The 20,529-nt window shown below is 44.2% G+C and overlaps 1 protein-coding gene across 5 annotated transcripts in view; it reads right to left on the bottom strand.

Annotated features, from left to right (window-relative positions):
• Positions 1-14,444: 14,444 nt before the first annotated feature.
• The window catches only part of AMOT (angiomotin), a 93,371-nt gene continuing 87,286 nt past the window's right edge, over positions 14,445-20,529 (bottom strand). For all 5 annotated transcript variants that reach the window (XM_050964628.1, XM_050964627.1, XM_050964629.1 and 2 more), the window contains 2 exons: positions 20,151-20,375; positions 14,445-19,651 (listed from right to left, as the gene is read on the bottom strand). In XM_050964628.1, coding sequence (XP_050820585.1) covers positions 19,551-19,651; positions 20,151-20,375 — 326 coding nt within the window. In that variant the 3' untranslated portion in view covers positions 14,445-19,550. The remainder of the gene's footprint in view (positions 19,652-20,150; positions 20,376-20,529) is intronic.

The raw sequence follows: 20,529 nt of genomic DNA on the forward strand, positions 1-20,529 counted from the left end.
AGGAGTTAGGATAGAGAAGTGTTAAAGGCATCTGGGGACTCAGGAATACAGACCTGGCATTCCCATTTCACCTGAAACAAGCACTCAAGGGTTTACACACTGAACTAAAAATAGGAAAGATTTAGGATATCGTTTGTCTTCAAGGAAGGGGAAACTTCTGAACACAAGAGGAAACAGGCCCCTTGCACACGGTGGGAGACCTGTTCTTTACAAGCAACAAATTAATTCTTGTTATGGATGAGCGGTCAGGAAGGATGTGAGAATTAAGTCTTCTGTTTACAGCCTAGATGATCTTCCCTGCCCTGCTGTGGCAACATACCATTAGACAGACATATCCTGCAGCACCGTTAACCCTGCTCTGGGGCCTGATCCCAGAAGGTGCTGAACTCCCGCTCACAGAGACAGCAGTGAGAGCGGAGAGCATTCAGGGCTAGGGTTACAAATGGAGCTAGGTGCCTAGAAGATGAAGCTAGGCACTTAGTGGGATTTTTCAAAATGCTTAAGCAGTTTAGGCACCTAAGCCCCATTGAAAATCAAGCCCTCAGTACCTTGCAGGCCTAAACTCCTAATAATCAGGCCATGCCAAGGCCCTGTCATATTTAGTATGGGGTACTTAAGACATGGCAAATTAAGATTTCATTTTGGATCTGTTCATATTTCAGGGGTGGTGTTAGCTTGTTTTCACATTTGAAGCAAACTAGATGCTTTTGGTTTTGTGCTGTATATTAAAGAGTGGGCCAGATTTCAATTTCAATTAGACTGAAGTAACTGAGTTACTCTGGATTTACACTCACATAAATGAAATCAGAAACTAGCCCAGTGTGTATATATAGAAGCAAAAGAGGTCTCCTTCTGTGAGACTTTCCAAAGTTCCTTACAACAATTCCTAATCTCTGGCCCTTCCTGGAGTTAGCGCTAATTTTTATTTTTAAGCATTCCCTGTTTAGGTTCCATCGTTGTTGCATGTCTCAGTTTGCTCTTATTGCTTTACAGTATACATTTATTTAGTCTAATTTTCCACTGGTATGTAATCTGCATTTGACAGTCATGCAATTTCCTTTAAATTATTTAAAAAAATGTTTAGATGCAAACATTTTAATGAGTCCCAAATTTCCATGTGTGCAGTTGTAAACATTCTGGCATCTCTGTGCACAAAAACTCTACCCAAGGAAACAATCCAGATGAGGGCAGAGGCTTCTGTAAACGTGCACTGGTTCCTGTTAAATGCAGAGAACTTCAACCCAGATCTTCTCCCTCTCCCTCTCTCTGAGAAACCCACAGTATACAGAGACAACACAATTACATCACTCAGGACTTTTCCCCATGTTTGGCACAACAAAGAATAAACTGTGCTATTCTCAATCACATCATATGGGCCCAGGCCAACTTCTGTTCAACAACAGAAAGACTCCAGTTTACTTCAGTGCAAGTAAGACCAGGCCCTAAAGACCTGTGATAGAGTAAGCTGCCCCACAGAGTGAAAATTCACAAATTGTCTCAAACTTCCTTACTGAGTTATATGCAAAGTCTCAAGGAGAAGATACAAAAAGAAAACGCAACTCAACTCCATGGTGCACACTGCAAAGCTGCTTCTTCCATCTTCCAATTGTCCTTATCTCAAAAAGTAGAAAGTTGGACATTCCTACCTTAAGACTATGCTTTTGGCAGGACTTCCTCCAGAAACAGGAGAAACCAATACTTGTACATGGCTGTTGGACTCCATTTAGGTCATGCAATAGTGAGGCAGGTAACTGCTGCTGTTCCTACCTTAGTACAGCACCATCAGGTGTTAAGGCTGCAGTATTGCAAAGAAGGAAACAGTGCAGCTTCCCATTGAAGGGGGGATTCGTGCTACTAGGTGGTTAATTTGCTTTAATCCTGGTTTGTTTGTATGTGACTTGTTAGTGATGGACCCTTGTTCCCTCCTGGGCAGAGGAATTAGGGTGGGAAGATGTTTTAATGGAAGAAAAAGTCATTAATAAAAGAGCGCGAGAGAGAGAGAGAGAGAATGAAATAAGCCTGCATGGAGAAGTGGAAAGGGTTGATTGGCTAAAACCAGTAAAGGGTGGAGCCCAGGGATTATAAAACTGATCTCTAGCTCCAGAAACTCAATCCAGGTCAGGACTTGGAGTCAGTTAGAGATGGGCTCAGAGGTTTCAACCAGATGCCTTTTTGCCCTGAAAAGCAGGTTTTATGAAGGGAAAATTATTTCATGATACTGTTGTCACTGGACCATTGTCAGTCAAACTCTGTCTCACATACACTGATATCAACAGACAGTACATGTCACTGAGAAGCCCAGTTAGACCCTCCTTAAAATGGGTTGGATACCAGAACAAACAAGGGCTAAATTTCAACAAACAGACTTTCCAGCATCCATCTACTCTTTCCTTAATCCTTGAGGGGGGTCATACATATTTTTACTGTGTATTCTTACTAAGTCAATAAAGCTATAACAATGTAAATGTAGAGCAACAGTTATGGGCCCAAATATTATTGCAAAGTACACATTTCCTCTGCTGGCTCAGGTTGGATAGTTTGGCACGGAAGGCCAATGCGGGGGGGGGGGGGGGATATTAGCATGAGCTTGACTGTACACAATAGAAGGGGCTTGTCTACAGGAAGAGAGGAAGAATAAGAATCATTCACTTTTGAGTTCTAATCCCAGATCTGCTGCTGATGTGCCTTGGCCAATTCACTTCAACTCTCTGTGACTCAGCTTCCTAGCTGCCACATAGGGATGATTAAATTTACCAGAATAGAGAGGTGGTGGAAGGCTTAATTTGCAAAATGCTAATGTTGTTACATGGTAAGGCCTGTTTACACTACTCCTCAATGAATTCCGCAAAGAGTGAAAGCCCGTAATAATACAAGTAACTCCACTGCCTTCAAACTCATTTTAGAAAGTTAACAGAGGGTTTTGTTTATTACATAACTAATCCTCTCTGCTGTATTTTTCATCTGCTGGTGCTGTATCTGTACTTGTGCTAGCCCTGTAAAGGGAAAGGGAAGGGGGGTGGGAGACAACACACACACAGAGGATGTCAAGCCTATTTTCCACTGAGCTACTTTTGCCAAGAAGTGACATTGTTGGAGCATCCAGCCAAAAATGACTTGGCTAACTGTAATCAAGTGATCTTTAAATAACTCCTGACAGATTTTTTTTTTAAATGAGAAGTCTTCTACATCTGATTAAACTATACTGCAATGGGGGACTCATAACCTTTCCAGTTTCCTGGCCTCAGTCAGGGCTGTGTTGCAATTACCAAACATTGCACTGCAGTTTTTAAGCTTAAAGAGACATGTGTTTCAAACTCCAATTCCCTTTGCACTCACTCAACAGTCTCTTTCCACAGTTCTGTGATTTCCTCATGGAGATCAACCAAACTGGTAAAGTAAATATTTCCATCTAAAAAAATTCTTCATGAAAACTGCAGGCGGTTCAGTTCTGTTCTGTTCTCATTTGTACGCTGGCGAGGTAGAGGTAGAATTAATTGAATTGAAATTTAATATAATAACAACATCAGATACAAGAGGTACTGGTGAGGCCTCAGCTGGAGTACTGGGTCCAATTCTGGTCACCACATTTTAAGAAAGGAAGACACATTAGCCAGTCATGTGATAGAGAATCCTGCATTGAACAGAGCATTTTGGCAGGAGCAGACACATGGAGCAGGCCCCATTTGATATAATGCAAGGAAGAAAAAAAGTTTCAGAAAGATGGGACCAAGCTGGAAAGAATCCAGACGAGCCCAACAAAAATGCTAAGGGGTTTAGAAAATGTGACATACGAGGAAAGATTGAAAGAACTGGGCATGTTTAATTTAACGAAGAGAAGACTGCGGGGAGGGACATGAGAAGTTCAGGACTGTTATACAGAGAACAGTGACCAGTGTTCTCCATGTCCGCCAAGGGTAGAACACATAGGCGCTGACCCCATGGGTGCTCCGGGGTTGGCGCACCCACAGGAAAAAAATGGTGGGTGCAGAGCGCCCCACCAGCAACCTCCCCCATCAACGCCTCTCTCTCCCCCCAGTGCCTCCTGCCCACCGATGGACCCCACCAATAAGCACTTCCTCCTCCCTCCCAGAGCCTCCCGTGGATCAGCTGTTTTGAGGCGTCAAGAGGCACTGGGGGGAGGAGGGGAGAGTGAGGGCGCAGCGTGCTTGGGGGAGGGGGTGGAACTGGATGGGGAAGAGGCGGGGCAGGGAAGAAGCAAGGTGCGGGTGGGGCATTGGAGGAAGGGGAAAATGGGGGCAGGGCCTGGGCGGAGCACCCCCCGGCAGCTTAGAAAATTGGCACCTATGGTAGAACAAGAAATAATTGGCTTAGTTTGAAGCAAAGAAGATTTATGATAGACATTAGGAGAGCTTTCTGACTCTAAGGCGAGTTAAGCACTGGAACAGGTTAGCGAGGGAGGTTATGAACTCCCCATGATTAGTAGGTTTTAAGAACAGCTTAGACAAACATCTGTCAGGAGTGGTCTAGGTACATGTAATCCTCCCTTAGTGTGGGGGGTGGCCTAGATGAGCTCTCAAGGACCCTTCCAGGCCTACTTTTCTGTAACACTAAGTTGTGTGTGTGCGCATGTGCGTGCACACCTGCCCATGCAGGAACAGCCCTAGGCATTTTTTCTGACATCCTCCCAAACCAGCCAAGCAAACAAAACAAAAAATCCCAAACATGGACAAGTAACACAGCCCTACGGCACTCCCAGAGGCTGGTACCCAGGGCACCGGTACTGCTCACCCACACCTAGAACTGGCACAGTGCATGTGATAGCTGTGTCCAGTCCATCCAAAGATCTCACAGCACTTCAAACATTAGTCATCAGACCTCAGAACACCTACCTACATTTTACTAATGAAGAAACTGAGGCACAAAAGAGGTTAGCTGACTCATCCAATGAGAGTTAGTGTAAAACCCCCTAACCAAAACATAGGAGTCCTGATTCCCAAGCCTATGCTCCAACCACTAGGTAACACTGCTTAAGCTTGACCAAGTTTGACCTTTTTTGACATTTGCTTCAGAAGGGAACAAACCATGCCCTTGGGTTCCTTGTTCCTGCTGCCAATCCAAAGCCCGGATAAAGTGAGAAAGTTAGGCAATGATTTGGCAAGTAATCCCCATAAAACATCTCTTGCTTTGACATGCAGAAGAAAAGGACATAAAACTTTGGCAGTTTCATTTGCTACTCACAACAGAATCAAGTTTCAGGATTCATCTAAATCTTCTGCTACATGTAGAGGATCATGGTTCTTCCGTAAACCAGAGGGGGAAGTACCTTATACAGAGACAGTACAACCACTTCTGCGGCGACATCAGTATCTGAAGATGGTATCATGCAATACTCATTCATTACCAGTTGTTGGGAAAATGACTCTTGACTGAAGAACTGGAAAGGTTGAATGTTTATGTATATGGCATGCAGGAGACTTGGTCGAATCTGAATACCGAGAGTACAGCTTTGACTCATAGCGGTGAAATCTTTCAGTTGTTGTATGCCTACGATACATCTAATGGGCATACTAGTGTTGCTTTGGTTTTGTCCCTGCAGGCACAAAATGCACTACCGATTTGTCAGGCTTATTCCCCACTTCTGAGAGCCGCCATTTTCAGTCTGAAGGTTGGACATACGGTAGATATTAATGCACATGCTCCATGTGATGCCAGGCCTGAGGCTGGAAAAGATGTTTATTATGCCATCTTAAAGATGACATTGTATCTAGTATATCACCCCAACTTCATATTGTCATTTTAGGACATATGAATGAGAGAATGGCCAGGATAAAACTGAATTTGAACTGGTATTCAGACCACACTGTTTACCAAAAGAGAGCAGAAAATGGACGTATTAATAGATTCTGCTACCACACATGAACTATTTTTAATGGCTACCTGGTTTCTGAACAGGAAATGCCATAAGTATACATTCCGATATCTACCAGGTGATGGTGCAACATTGGACCACACTCTAGTTCAGAAACCCTTGACTAAACTCATCCAGGATGTACATGTATTTAGGAGTGCTGATCTTGCTCTGGAACCTGATCATCGATTCCTAATAGCAACAATTATGTTCTGTTTAATAAAGTTCTAGAGACAGGTATTTACTATATCGAAACACTTCAATATTGATAAACTTATTGATGAAGCAATTGCTCATAATTACATGGTAGTGATTTCCAAACAATATTCTATACTGCGTGACCAGCTATCTACATCCAAGGAAGAGTGGACTTTATTTATGCATTCCATCACAGAGAATGCTGGAGAACAACTGGGACTAAGGGACAAATGAAAAAGCGTTTGGATTACAGATGATACTATCAAATTATGAGAGAAGGAAAAAAGGAGGTGTGATGTAGAATGGATGCATAGAGTTGAGTCAGTGAAAAGAGGCAGAAATGGGCAGTAGAGGAAAATAAATGTCTTGAACAACCAGTCAATATAGTGTTGGAATGATCATAATCAACAGTTGAATAGTGTGGCACCACGTATTGAGGAAGCCTCTGAAAGACATGACCAGAAATGTGTATTTGAGATTTTGAAGGGCCTAATTAGATGTCCATTTTCGCAGCTGCTAACAGTTAAGGACAGAAAATGAAAAATCCTGCCAGGATACTGATGCGCAACTTAACTGCTGTCATGAGCAGTTTTGTGAATTAATGAACAAGTACACACCAAGGTGTAAACTAAAACTTAATCCAAAAATGAATCCAGCAGAAAACAGGCAGATGACATTAGAAGAAGTGATGCTTGAGGTCAAACAGTTACGAAATGATAAAAAGACAGACAGTTACCTTTTCCATAACTGGTGTTCTTCGATATGTGTTGCTCATGTCTATTCCACAACAGGTGTACATGCTCGCCATGTGCATCGGTGCCGGAAGCTTTTCCCCCTAGCAGTACCTGTAGGGGAGCGCCCCAGTGACCCCTGGAGTGGCACCTCCATGGCGCGGTATAAGGGGCGCTCCCCGCATCCTCAGTTCCTTCTTGCCAGACACCTCTGACATGGGGGAATGAGGGCAGGATGCGGAATAGACATGAGCAACACATCTCGAAGACACCAGTTACAGAAAAGGTAACTGTCTTTTCTTCTTCGAGTAATTGCTCATGTGTATTCCACAATAAGTGATTCCAAGCTATATCTGTTAGAGGTGGGTAGGAGTTCACAAATTCTTGGGATGGAGCACAGCCCTTCCAAACCCGGCGTCATCCCTAGTCTGGGAGAAGATCCATAATGTGAGGTGAACGTGTGAACTGAAGACCATGTGGCAGCCCTACAAATGTCCTGAATGGGGACATGGGCCAAAAAGGCAGCCGACGAGGCCTGCACCCGAGTCGAGTGCGCCCTCACAATTGATGGCGGAGGGATTCCTGCAAGGTCATAACAGGTACGGATGCATGAAGTGATCCAGTTGGAGAGCCACTGAGTGGAGATCCGCCGACCTTTCATGCACTCGGCCGAGGCGATGAACAGTTTCGAGGCGATAAACAGTTTCTAAATGGCTTAGTCCGCTCCTGATAGAAAGCCAGAGCCCGTCTCACATCCAGCATGTGGAGGCGGCGCTCCTCACTGGACACATGGGGCTTAGGGCAGAGGACTGGCAGAAAAATGTCCTGCCCCATGTGATAGGTGGAAACCACCTTTGGGAGGAAGGAAGGATGTGGGTGGAGCTGGACCTTATCTTTATGAAACACCATGTACGGGGGCTTGGAGGTCAGGACCTTGAGTTCTGAGACCTGCTTAGCCGATGTGATCGCAACCATGAAGGCCACCTTCCACGAGAGGTGTGACCAGGAACACGTGGCTAGCAGCTCAAACGGGGGCCCGTGAGACGGGCAACACCAGGTTTAGGTCCCCCTGCAGGACAGGGGGCCTAACATACAGGAAGAGACGATCCAACTCCATAAGGAATCAGCCAGTCATAGCATGAGACAATACCATGTGGCCCTGTATCAGCGGATGGAAGGTCGATATGGCCACCAGGTGCACCTTGACTGACGAGGGCGCCAGGCCTTGTGTTCTAAGGTGAAGGAGGCAGTCCAGAATAAGCTGGATCAGGGCGGCCACCGGGGAAACGCCCATCTGTAAAACCAAGACCACTTTGCAAAGTAGGCTTGGTGCGTGGAGGGCAGCCTGCTTTCTAGGAGGACGCGCTGAACCCCTTCCAAGCACGTCTTTTCCTCCCTCTCTAACCATTAAGCAGCCACGCCATGAGGTGGAGTGCCGTGAGGTTGGGGTGAAGGAGGCGGCCCTGGTCCTGGGAGAGCAGGTCCGAGTGGGAAAACAGGTCCTGAGCGACCACCAGGCCCGTAAGGTCCCGTACCAATCTGCCTGGGCCATGCCGGAGCAATCAGAAAGACCCGTGCCTTGTCCATCTTTATCTTGCCAATCAGCGGGAACGGGGAAAAGGCATAGAGAAATGGCTTGACCAGGACAGGAGGAAGGCATCGGCGAGAGCGCCCCATCCCAGCCCCCTGGGGACAGCAATGGTTTTGCCGAGTCACAAACAGGTCCACCTCTGGGCTATACAAAAGTGCCACAACCTGAGGGCTTCGTGGCAGAGGGCAGAAGACCAGGCCCTGCCTCAACTGTTGATGTAGAACATTGAGGCCGTGTTGTCTGTAAGGACCCTGACCACGCAGCCCTTCAGGTGCAAGCAGAAGGCCATGCACGCCAGCCGTACCCCTCTGAGCTCCTTGATGTTTATATGGCAGGTCAGATCCTGAGCTGACCACAGACCTTGGGTCTGAACGTTCCCCACATGGGCCCCCCATCCCAGGTCCAAGGCATTGGACACCAGTTCCAGCGACGGGTCCCTGCCCCTGAACAGGACCCCTTGGAGCAAGTTTCTCGGGGAGGACCACCACCGTAGGGAGGTGATCACCAGTTTGGGCACAATGAGGACTTTGTCCATCCTGTCTCTGGACTGGGTGAACTCCAAGGCCAACCAGAGCTGGAGGGGCCTCATCCTGAGTCTGGCATAGCGAACCACATATGTGCACACCGACATGTGACCCAAGAGCTGGAGGCACGCTCTGGCTGTTGTCACTGGAAACCTTGTGACCGTGTCGATGAGCCCCTTCAGGGTCTCGAACCTGTCCACTGGGAGGGAGGCCCTGGCCAATGTCATGCCCAGGACCACCCCGATAAACTCTATGCGCTGCACCAGGACTAATGTGGACTTGGTGTCATTTACCAACAGGCCCAGGATGGACAGGAGGAGCACCACATGATCCCACACCTGCGACAGGGAGCTGACCTTGACCATCCAGTCATCCAGATAGGGGAAGATCTGGACCCCTCAGCACCTGAAGTAGGCCACCACCACTGACATACGTTTTGTGAACACCCTGGGAGCAGTGGACAGGCCAAACGGGAGGACCATAAATTGGTAGTGTTCCTGCCCCACCATGAAACAGAGGAAGTGTCTGTGCCCCTCGAATATATGAAATGTGAAAGTACACATCCTGCAGATAGAGGGCGGCATACCAGTCCCCGGGATCCAGGGAAAGGATGATGGAGGCCAGAGAGACCATGCGGAATCTGAGCTTCACCATGTATTGGTTCAGGGCTCGCAGGTCCAGGATGGGCCTGAGCCCGCCCCTTGGCCTTCGGGATAAGGAAATAGCAGGAGAAGTACTCTTTGTGTCTGAACTCCGCTGGCACCACCTCCACCGCTCCTAGGCCAAGGAGCTGCCCCACCTCCTGCTCGAGCAGGGCCTCATGAGAGGTGTCCCCCAGGAGGTACAGGGATGGAGGGTGGTTGGGCGGGGTAGAGGTAAACTGGAGGGTGTAGCCCCGGGAGATGGTACTGATGACCCATAGGTCCGAGGTCCGCTGCAACCACTCCAGGAGAAATGCACACAACCGATTGGAGAAGGGAGCTTTATTGTGGGTGGATCCCTGGTATGAAATGGTAAGTCGCCCCCGGGCATCCTGTCAAAACTGACATTTTCCAACCTGTTTGCCCTTGGAAGGCACAGGCTGGGAGGCAGACCAGGATTGCCTCTGCAGGTGTTTCTTATAGTCCCGAGACTTTTTATAAGGGGGCTCATATTTAGAGTGGGTGGCCTGAGTGGGAGCCTGCTGAGCCTTAAACTTGGTCCTGGCCAGAGCCGGGACATAGAGGCCAAGTGTCTTAAACGTAGTACAGGAATCTTTCAGGCCGTGCAATTTCATGTCCATCTATTCCACAAACAGGGCCTTGCCAGCGAATGGAAGGTCTCCTGCAGGGAGGTCTGTGCCTCACTGGACAGCCCAGACAGCAGGAGCTATGACGCCCTCCTCATGGACACCGCAGAGGCCATAGACCTTGCATCCTTTTCGATGGCATCGAACACTGCCTGCAGGGTAGCTCTGGCAGCTGCTGTACCCTCCTCCACCAGAGCCTTGAACTCCTTCCCATCACACTCCTGGAGGGAGTCCTCGAATTTGGGCTCACAAATTGAATTCATACCATCCCAGGGGGCTTGATGGTTTGCCATCCTTAACTGGAAACTCGAGGACAAATAAACCTTTTTCCTGAATAAGTCCAGCCTCCTTGAGTCTTTGTGTTTTGGAGTAGGAGCTAGTTGGCCCTGCCTCTCCCTGTGGTTCACCAACTCAACTCCCAGGGAGTTGGGCAGGGTGGGTGTACAGGTATCATGCCTCCTGGCAGGCACGAAGTACTTCCATTCTGCCCTCTTAGAGATGTGGGGCAAGGAAGCTGGAGTTTGCCACAAGGGATTTGAAATTTTTGCCACCCTCTTGTGAAGTAGGAGGGCCACCCTGCCTGGCACCGAGTCCGAGGGCTCCTCCACTTCTTTGGCTTCAAAGTTGAGGCTTGATGCCACCATTTTCAACAGTCCCTTGTGGGCCAGAGTCCTCCTGTGGAACAGACGGAGGCGGGGCCGTAATTGCCTCATCGGGGAGGATGAGGATGGGGGTGCGGTACTCTGCATACCCACCAATGCCAGAGGTCCCATCACCTGGACACCCTCTGGGTGCAGAACTGGAGATGAACACCCCACTGACTCCTTCTGGGGGGCTGAGATAGGGAGGCCAACAGGATCTCTGAGACTCCGGCCACCGAGCAAGCCACCACCAGGGGCTGCGTTGGGGGCCACGGGGCCCATTGATACCATGGTGCCGGCTCAGGAGCCTGGTGCCACTGCACCTGCTGTGGCACTGGCAGAGCAGGTTGTTCAACCTGACTAGCCTGGTCCATAGACTGACGACTACTGTATAGGACTTGCAAACACTGTTGGCTCCACGAGAGGATACCACATCCCCACTCTTCTCCAGAGGGCCTGTCTATTTCTGAAAATTTTAAGATTTAATTTAATAAAAATCAAGTTTCAGGCTCTTATTTTTAAAAGTAAAAACTTCCAAGATAAGCAGCAAACTGATACAATGCTGCCCTACAGTCTGTACTCAGGTTTCACCACAGTTGCCAACTTTCACGTGGTAAATAAGCACCCCAACATTCACAAAACAAGAAAAATCAAGCCAATCTCTTAGAACACCAACACTCTATGCGACTAGATCCCCCCAGTGTGCAGTGTGGGACTGTGGTGGGCCCGCTGTGCACATCTGACTCTCTCTCCTCCCCCCCTTGTCCCTGCTTGCCCCCTCGTGCCCCAGCTTGCCAGGAGCTGATCAAAATAAAGCAACAAGCTACAACAAGCTACAAGCCAAACAAGCAACAAGCCACATGCCAAATCTAGCTGACAAGCAAGTCACAAGCCAATTAAGCCAAAACCAAGCCCAATTTCTGCATTTTTTTCCATGGGTTTGGCGTGTCTTGATGTCATGGTGATGGATACACAAGGATCTATGTAGAACAGATCAACTAGCCAGAAAAACACTCTTTCATCAATATCTTCCCACCTCCCCGAACAAGCTTCTTTACCAGCAAATAATATTTCCTGTTTTGCCAAATTTCTGCTCCGTATCCTTGTTGTGCTCCTTCAGACGTGCATAGGAGAAAGGAATAAAAATTCATCCAGAAGAAATAAAAGACAACAATAACATACTACACACTGAGTTTTATTTTCCAGCTCCTGAGCATGGCAACAGAAAAAGAGAATAGTGCAAAAATAATTCTTCTGTTAGGAAACAACTCACCATAAAAGTCACTGGGGAAAGAAAGCAGTTACTTTGCTTAAGAAATGTTCCTTCTACCATTAGGATCTCACAGACCTATCACTGGTGAACTCCTCAGCTTTTTACTAAAATAAATACACAAATAAATAAATGTAGCTTTTTTTTAAAAAAAAGAGGGGGACAAATTATTATAGATTAACAGAAACGCTATTCCTCACTCTCGACATTTGTCTCATCAGTTTTTCCCAAAACTACAGAAGATTACACCATTACTCCCTCCCTCCCACACACAAAAATGTCCCTTTTAAGAGGCCTTTAACCCCTGAAGAGCAAACGGGGCCTCTTGCTGCCATCCGGTTTTATACATTTCTAGGAAGTCAATTCCAGTGCTACAGGATTTATTTTTACATGAAAGCAGCTCAGATTCTACATTAGATAGGGGAGGGGAGGCATTCATGTGCCTATGTAAGTGATTCAAACTACACTGGGATTCTGCGTACTTTAGCAATTGCTTTAAAGCGTCCATTAAAATATAACAAAACAGGCAGTATAATAGTATAATATAATTATGCTTGAAGTCCAATTAAGCCTAGGCCAGATATGAAAAGCTCAGTGGAAAGCAATAACATCCCTTTAAGAATATTGTCACGTGTACACTAGCCAATGAATTGTCCAGGTGCTTTATGCTAGCCTTCCATTGCTGTACTGTGTTTAATTAGAGCCCCTTTTCCTGGTAATGGGAGTAATACTTGCCAAAGAAACAACAGAACCCTACATTTTTCCAGTTTCATTCTGCAATGACGGATCTATTTTTCCATTTAAAGGTCCAGCCATTTAAAAACTGAGTAACCAATTAATTTAGAATTTGTTTTTAATTGAAACCCAAACAGTTGGCACATCAAGACTCAAAGAGCAAGGAGAGAGAAAACTCACACCAAACACTTGCCCCAAAAGCGCTTTTCCAAGCAATAATACTGGGAACCGTGCATCCCGGAAGGCCAGAACACATTGGGACAGCTGTATTGTAAGGTTTGCCACGTATGGATGTGATAAAACAGGTCCGTCAAACAAACTTGCTACGTGGGAACAAACCAGTGCAAGGACAAGAGAGAACCAGACTTCTCTCTGCAACAGCCCTAATCCAATGCTCATTGTAGTCAATAGGAGTCTTTCTACACTGTCATCAGTGGGTCCTGGATAAGGCTCCTGAACTTTAATGAACTTTGGCTACATCCACAATGAGTGGCCAAACTGTGTTATGAACTGGGTTCTGCACCATGTTTAAATGGTGTTTAAAAGGCCACTTGCAAATGCACTGCAGAAAAGCCAACTGTGCAGAAAGCCATTGCCGTTGTCCACGGATTGCACAGCTAAACAAGACAAATGAGCTCGCAAGCAAAGGAGACAGAGACACACCCACCCTTCATTAAAATTTCTATAGTGCTCTGACCAATTGTTTTAATTTAACCTCTGGCTCCCAGATTTGCTGACCCAGTATTATTTAAGAAACTATTGGCAGCTCATGAAGATGAGAAATATCAAGTTCCTCTTCTAAAGATTAACAATGAAAACACATCAACTCCAACAAGCCTGCTGAGACCTACTCACCTCTAGATGATGAGCATTCTTTCCCTTCCAGTGCAAGATAAATGGGGGGAAATAAAGAAATGGAAGTATTCAACTCATACCAAAAGTAAACAAATTAACTTTACATCAGCAGCTTAAAGACAAAGGGCAATCTTTTCAAAAGTAACTTGTGATTTTGGGTGCCCCATTTCAGGCATCCAAAAATGGCCAGATTTTCAAACAGTGAGCCCTTCTCAAATTGGGCAACCAAACTAACCCTAAATTGTTAGTGCTAGTCAAAATGTTCCAAATTTAAAATTTTCAACTGGGGGGGGCGGGGGGAGGCAGAGGAGGGAAAACATTTTTTTGTGAAACATTTTTCAGAAAAAATTGATCCTGTTTTTTCTGACCTGCTATATAATTGGTTGGAAAAATTCACATTTTGCTTTTTTGACCAAAAAATTTTTCAACTAAAAAAGGGACACATTCCCCCCCCCCCCCCATTGAAAAAACAGAAGTTTCCCCATGTTTCAACCACATTTTTGAAAATGCGAGCCAGAGATCTGGATTCTCGTCTTACACTGGTTTCACAGTGGTGCAAACTCCATTTACTTCCGTGAAGTGATTTCCGATTTACCCCTGTGTAAGTAAGATTAGAATCAGGTCCCAAAGTGAATTGAGCTGAGTTTTAATAAACTTCTTCGACAGAAAGAAAATGTTTGTGGTAATTAAAAACAAAAAAAAGCAAACTGATAATAAAAATAAATTTCAAAAACACAGGATCCACATTTTAAAACACATTGAAGATATTTTTATGGGTAACTACAGACATGATAATACAGACATTTACAAAAGATTTAGTGCATATTTACACTTTTTAAAAAAGAACTAAAGCTGCCACATTCTTCAAAGATTTTAGGGCTATTTCAACAAGTGAGTTACAAAACAGCTCATTCCCCAATTATGAAATCAGCTTGACAGTTTAAACAAAAAGGAAAAAAATAATCCACACAATTTATTTTAATATAGATTTATATAGAAAAAAAAAAGACCATTCTCTTGATACATTTTCTAAGGTTGTTAAATAGCACACTTATCGTATTTCCATTCATGGTTTGATATTTTGGACCCTAAAGATAAGCAGCACATTGGTCAGTTTCTTCTGGCTCTTCCCTGTAGGTCACAACTCCAGGGAAAGGAAAACCAAGAGAGTATAAAATGGTAACCCATCTAACAATTACTAGTCTATAAATGGAGAACTAGAGAACTAGAATCCTGGAGAATCTCTCTCAGAGCCACTGATGTCAATGGGAATTTTACCATTGACTCTATGGAGAGGCAAACCTCTAAAGGTTCTGATCAGTATTGAGTTGACCTGTGGATGTTGAGTGGAACCCCAAGGGACAAGTCACCCAAGATTTATTTCAACAGTTCTGCTTTTGGTCCCAGCCAGAAAGCGGAGGTGACTGAAAACTTATTTAAACATTTGAGAACTAAAACAAAAGCCCCAAAGGCTCTGCTTGAGTTAGGAGAGGGAAGGGCCTGTTATTTTAATCTAAACTCCTTAGCTCAGCACTTGTTTTACATTTACACAATAGTGCAAACAAGATGGGTTTCAATGCTTTCCTGAAAGCCTAAGAAACATTACTAGAAATCAAAAACTAAAACCACCCTAGAGTAAGATCTTTTGGGGGGAGGAAAAGAAGTATTTTCTTCATAAATACAATAGTACAATTATATTTACTGTCTTTTACTTTCTAGACATAAAATTGCTAGCTTTTTAAAAAGTTCCAATATGAATATATGAAAAGAAAACCCCCAGGCACATTCGACACGGTGTGGAGAATTACAGTAAATCCTGTGCTGGCGCTCACCAGTCCTAATGGGTGTTTAAATAAGGCCAAAAAAAGTCTGTCCATACTAAATGCGCAGTGTTACACTGCCACCATTGTAATGACCAGATAAACAACAGTCTCTTTGGTGGCTGCTAGTAATAGGATTCACTGGACAAATGTCTAGAGAGACTATTGCAACACATAATCTGAGCAATGGGCTCCTGGAGCATGCAGAGTTCTTGGTAACTTTTGGGTGAATCCTGCAAACCAGCCACATGGATAGCTCTTAGGAAAACCCACTAACTCATTTAATCAACAAACAGCTGTTAGATGGGAGCTATTTAAAGTCACTAGTGACATGGGGCCAGATTTGAACCAATCATCTAGTGATGAAAGTCTCTGTCTCCTATTACTCAGTCCCCTGGGCCATCAAATCTCAAGGGAGTTCCCCATGGAAAGCATTTGTGGAATTGGACACTACGTGAGCATTTAAGGGGAAGAGAAAGAGATGAAAAATGTATGCTTGTTCTGCTCTACAAAGAGGAATATGAGGTTTTCCTTATAAAAGCTGCAACTCTGCTTCTAATACCCGAGTTTAAGACAAACTCTTAGTCTAAAGTTTGGTTTAAGATTTAAGGTCATTGCAATTACTTTGAATTACAATCTTACTTCAGTAGAAAGTAGTCTACAGAAAGAAAAGGACCAGGTGTGCAGTTTGACTTCTTTAAGTAGCTTCTGTTTAAAAACAAATCTGAAAAATCTGTACAGCAAAAGACTGAAAACTATATTACACGTCTCCCCCAAAGAAAGCAGCGTATTTAGATTCACATCAGGATCACTCAGGGAAGGCTTAGGGGAAAGCACATATTCCTGATGGCTCCTAGTTTGTCAGCCCAGCAAAAGGACCTCAGATCTCCAGATCACACAAGAATACTACAACTTTCTTTTTGCTTGCTTCCTTTTTTAAATGGCTGACTAATAAAAAAACTTAACTCATTATATCAATGCTAGAAAGCAGGGAAATTAACTAAAGCAATGTGAAGCTGTGGGAAATGTTTCCTTCCAAACTCATTCACATTTGCACAGAACTGCCAAAGTCACCATGTAATACTGAAGTTTTGCATTACTTGAGACTTCTAGCCTGCATTCTCAGGAGGAAACCATTGCCGTGCAACTTTTGTGTTTCATTCAGAAAACGTAACCCCCTATTTCTTTTCTTCATTAGAATAATTACAATGGAATTTTGTTATAAGGAATGAGTTGGGGGAGGACAAACAACCAGTGATGACTGGTCCATCCTAATCATCAACACACACGGACCTAGGCAAACTGGAGTTTACCCAATCAGATATATGTGCATAATTGATCCATACATTTTAGTACCAATGCAGGTCAATTGAGTTAGAATGGACTAATGGGCACAGGATGTAACATTCCTTACCTGCCTCTGAGTAGCACTCAAGAAGGTACAGTTTTTCCAAACTTTGAAAGACTAACAAAAAGACTTACACTTCTCACACTGAATCTCTCTCACAGCTATGTTCTCAATCTCCCTAGCTGTTCACTGTATTAAACCCAGCCCACAAAATGCACAACGGCAACAATCCTATGGCAGGAATACAGATACGGTCACACAATGCTTCCAGTGACTACAAAGGAGGAGAGGCATTATTTATAATCATCCAGGGTAGGCATTACTTGATGTCATGGAATGAAATTAAGCAAAAGAGAACATTAGCTATTTCTAACAGTGAGAACTATGAGGCTCTGATGGGTATCCCCATGGAAAGGGGTAGAACACTTGCCTGGACAAAATATAACAGAATGAATGTTAAGGAACAATTCTGCAGAGGCCAAGAGGAAAGACGAGGACCTATGTGGTAGAGATGGGCCAACTCTTAAAATACAGCTCTGAATTATCCCACACATTGTGGGTGTCCAGTTTGGGGGGTGGATTCAGGCTGTTAGAGAAAGAGGTCAGTGGCAAAGTCACGGTATTTGCACTGGGGCCATCTCTTACCAACATACTTTGCCATCTCTAACTTTTATGGTTCTAAGACTTCTCAATGATTAAAATTAGCAAGCAGTAAACCCACCAGGACCAAGAGGAACTGACTTTCAAGAGTAAAGCATGATCCATTCCGCTAAATGATTGCTTCGAGTAAAGTATAATCTCACTCTGAGCTGATATTCAGGCATTACAGTGTTAATTTTGGGACAGGAGGAAGATCAAGAAAGGTATCTGAGGCCTACTAATGGGGGACATCTTTCTGGGTTTTCTTCTCCCCTGTAAAATCCAGGCTGCTTCCACTGATCTGTTAAGGCCAATTACTTTGACCCTTTTAAAAGCTGATAAGCCAGAGGCTAGAAGACATAGTACCAATAGGTGATAGTGCTGCAGCCTTCCTACGCCCATTGCAGTTTAGGGCCTAATGCACTAAGATGCCAAGTGCTTTCTACTCAGTGGGAGTTAAGGGTACTAAGCCCAGTTGCAGGATAAGGCTTGGTGCTTTAACATGAAGCTACCTCACTCCATGGCAAGTTTTGGTTGTTACAATGCTGTAGTGGAATTTTGGGATCAGCTGAGATGCTTTAGCAGCACTGTCTGGTAAAGGCATCAAATTTAAGTAAACCAAGTGTTTTAAAACAAACTAATATTAATACAAGTGTTTTCATAAAATTAAAAAGAAAAAAAAACTCAAAACAAGCCTTTTTTAAAATGCGTCTGAACATCCCCTGCAGGATTTGCAACTCAAGCACTGCAGCATTTGGGCTAGTTCCTAAAAACCTGAAAGTGAAACTGACTATGAACAGATGTGAAACTTACTCCCTTAAATACTTTAAAACATAGAAATGCTGCTCTCTCCAGTTAGAAGAGGGAAATATTTTGGAAGGACACAGAATTTGCCACTTGAAACTTTGGACAATAACCAACTGTACCCTTTACCTTGTGTAAGGTACTAACTTGGACACTTGCTATATGAACAGAGAATCCCTTACTTCATGGAATGAGGGACATACAAACTAGAAAGAGATTTGAAATAGAGGGAAATATACCAAAAATAATTCTCTGTCAAGGTCTAATGCAGCAGATCAAGTTGCTAATATTCAAATACTACAGGGCTGAACACCTACACTGGTGGAAATTCAGAGTAATTTCACTGAAGACAGTGGAGCTACAATGGTGAAAAACAGATGTTATTGAGATCAGGATTAGGCCCACAGTTTCTTCATATTTATTAACTTAAAACCTGAACGCAATATATTATTTTATTATCTACTGTATAAATTACTCAAAATTATATATGTATAAAAGTACTGGGGACCCTCTGACACTGCTGAAAATGACAAACATCACAATCTCTGGAGCTATTAAAAACAATGTGACTGCGACAGAGTACAAAAAAAACAAAAAAGTGCACGACCACATTGTGAAGATTGAAATCATTCCAGCCCTGGAATACTGGATATCCATGTTGACTTCATACTACTGAGGGTAACAGAGAAAAAAGCTCCCTTGATCATCTCCTACAAATTTTACAAAGCTACTCAGAATACCTGTACTCTGGAGCCTTCAGTGACATTTAGGAACAAAGCACCCCAATCTAGTTGTGATGTTACGTGGTCATTGTGTGACCTGGTGCTCAATAAATTTGCAGAGTCATTACGCCCATCTTGGCAATGTTCAAATGAAGTTAACCGACTGCTGTGAAAGTAAGTACTAATTTTTTTAAAATACAAGGTTTTAAAAATACTGAAATTAAAAATAGAATTTAGTGCATTTACGACCTTGGTTTTATCCAGACATTACCAGATCCAGTATTAATAACAAGCTTGAGGAGGAAGAGAGAGGAGGAAACCGCTTTCAAAGAACAAGTATTTTATAATTTAGAACAAATCATAAATTAACCTGTCCACATTTTTGAGACCTAATATACAAGAGCGAAGAGCTGAGTGTTCCTTTATTACTCAGGTACTATATTTTTTCCAATAAAAATGTCTTTTTAAAAAAAATTCTTGCTATTGTGTCCCAGCTTTGATACAAGTTCAGCCTTTCAGATGAGGTATTCCACCATTTCTGCATCAGTGAGGTCCTGCCCCAAGCTGTGAACAGGCGGTTTTCTTTCCAAAGTGCTGGAGTGGAAAACTGGCCCATCTATATCAAGAGGAGGAAACAGAACAGAAAGAATCAAGCTGTAACTCCAGTTGCCAACTACAGCTACAGTGGGGATAGGACTGGAACAAGGGAGTTTCCTGCTTATTCATAAAGGCAGTTGGTGATGGTGGCTGGAAGTCTGATGGCAGCTTTTTAAATTTAAAAATTCAGATTTTCTCTCTTTCTTTACTTTCTCTCTTTCATAGTTATGCAGTGATGTATAAATCTGCAGTGACTGCGTTAAAACCAGTATAGTCACTATGGCTTTACACAAACGTAATGGAGATCAGAAGTCTGTCCCTTTAGCACTAACGTTTCACCAAAGGGCCCTCTGAGACCCGGCCTTTACTGTGATAACCATCTAATTCATATCACCCTACCAACAACTAAACCCATACGACTGGCAACCCCAAAAGGCTCTGCATGACTAGCATCCTGGGAGAGCAATTACACTGACTTCATACCAATGTCCCACTGGAGACCAGTTGGGTCTAGTTACCTGTTTTGTCTGAATTGTAGGGCACACTGGTAGTGGGGAGTCGCCCTGGTACAAGGGCCATAGCAGAGGAAGCAGCTTTATTTTGTTCACTTCCCCTATCTGTCTGCGTGCTGCAGTCTCGGCTGCCTGTTTTCGAGTGTGCAGACAGCAGCGGGGTGGAGGGAAGGACCGGTGAGGGAGTTGAAGGAATGGATTCCGAGCGACATTCTGGACCCAGCAGAACACCTTTGTGGACAGAAAGGGAAGCAGATTTGAAAGCACTTACGTACAAGAAGCATTGCAGCACTAGTTCTGTCCAGTTCACAGTTTTGCACTCCCCCCACCCTTCAACTGCCAATCTCAAAGTGCTTTATGAAGCACTGCATTATCCCCATTTTAC

The sequence above is a fragment of the Gopherus flavomarginatus genome, chromosome 8 (genome assembly GCF_025201925.1).
Source record: "Gopherus flavomarginatus isolate rGopFla2 chromosome 8, rGopFla2.mat.asm, whole genome shotgun sequence".
Lineage (NCBI taxonomy): Eukaryota > Metazoa > Chordata > Testudines > Testudinidae > Gopherus > Gopherus flavomarginatus.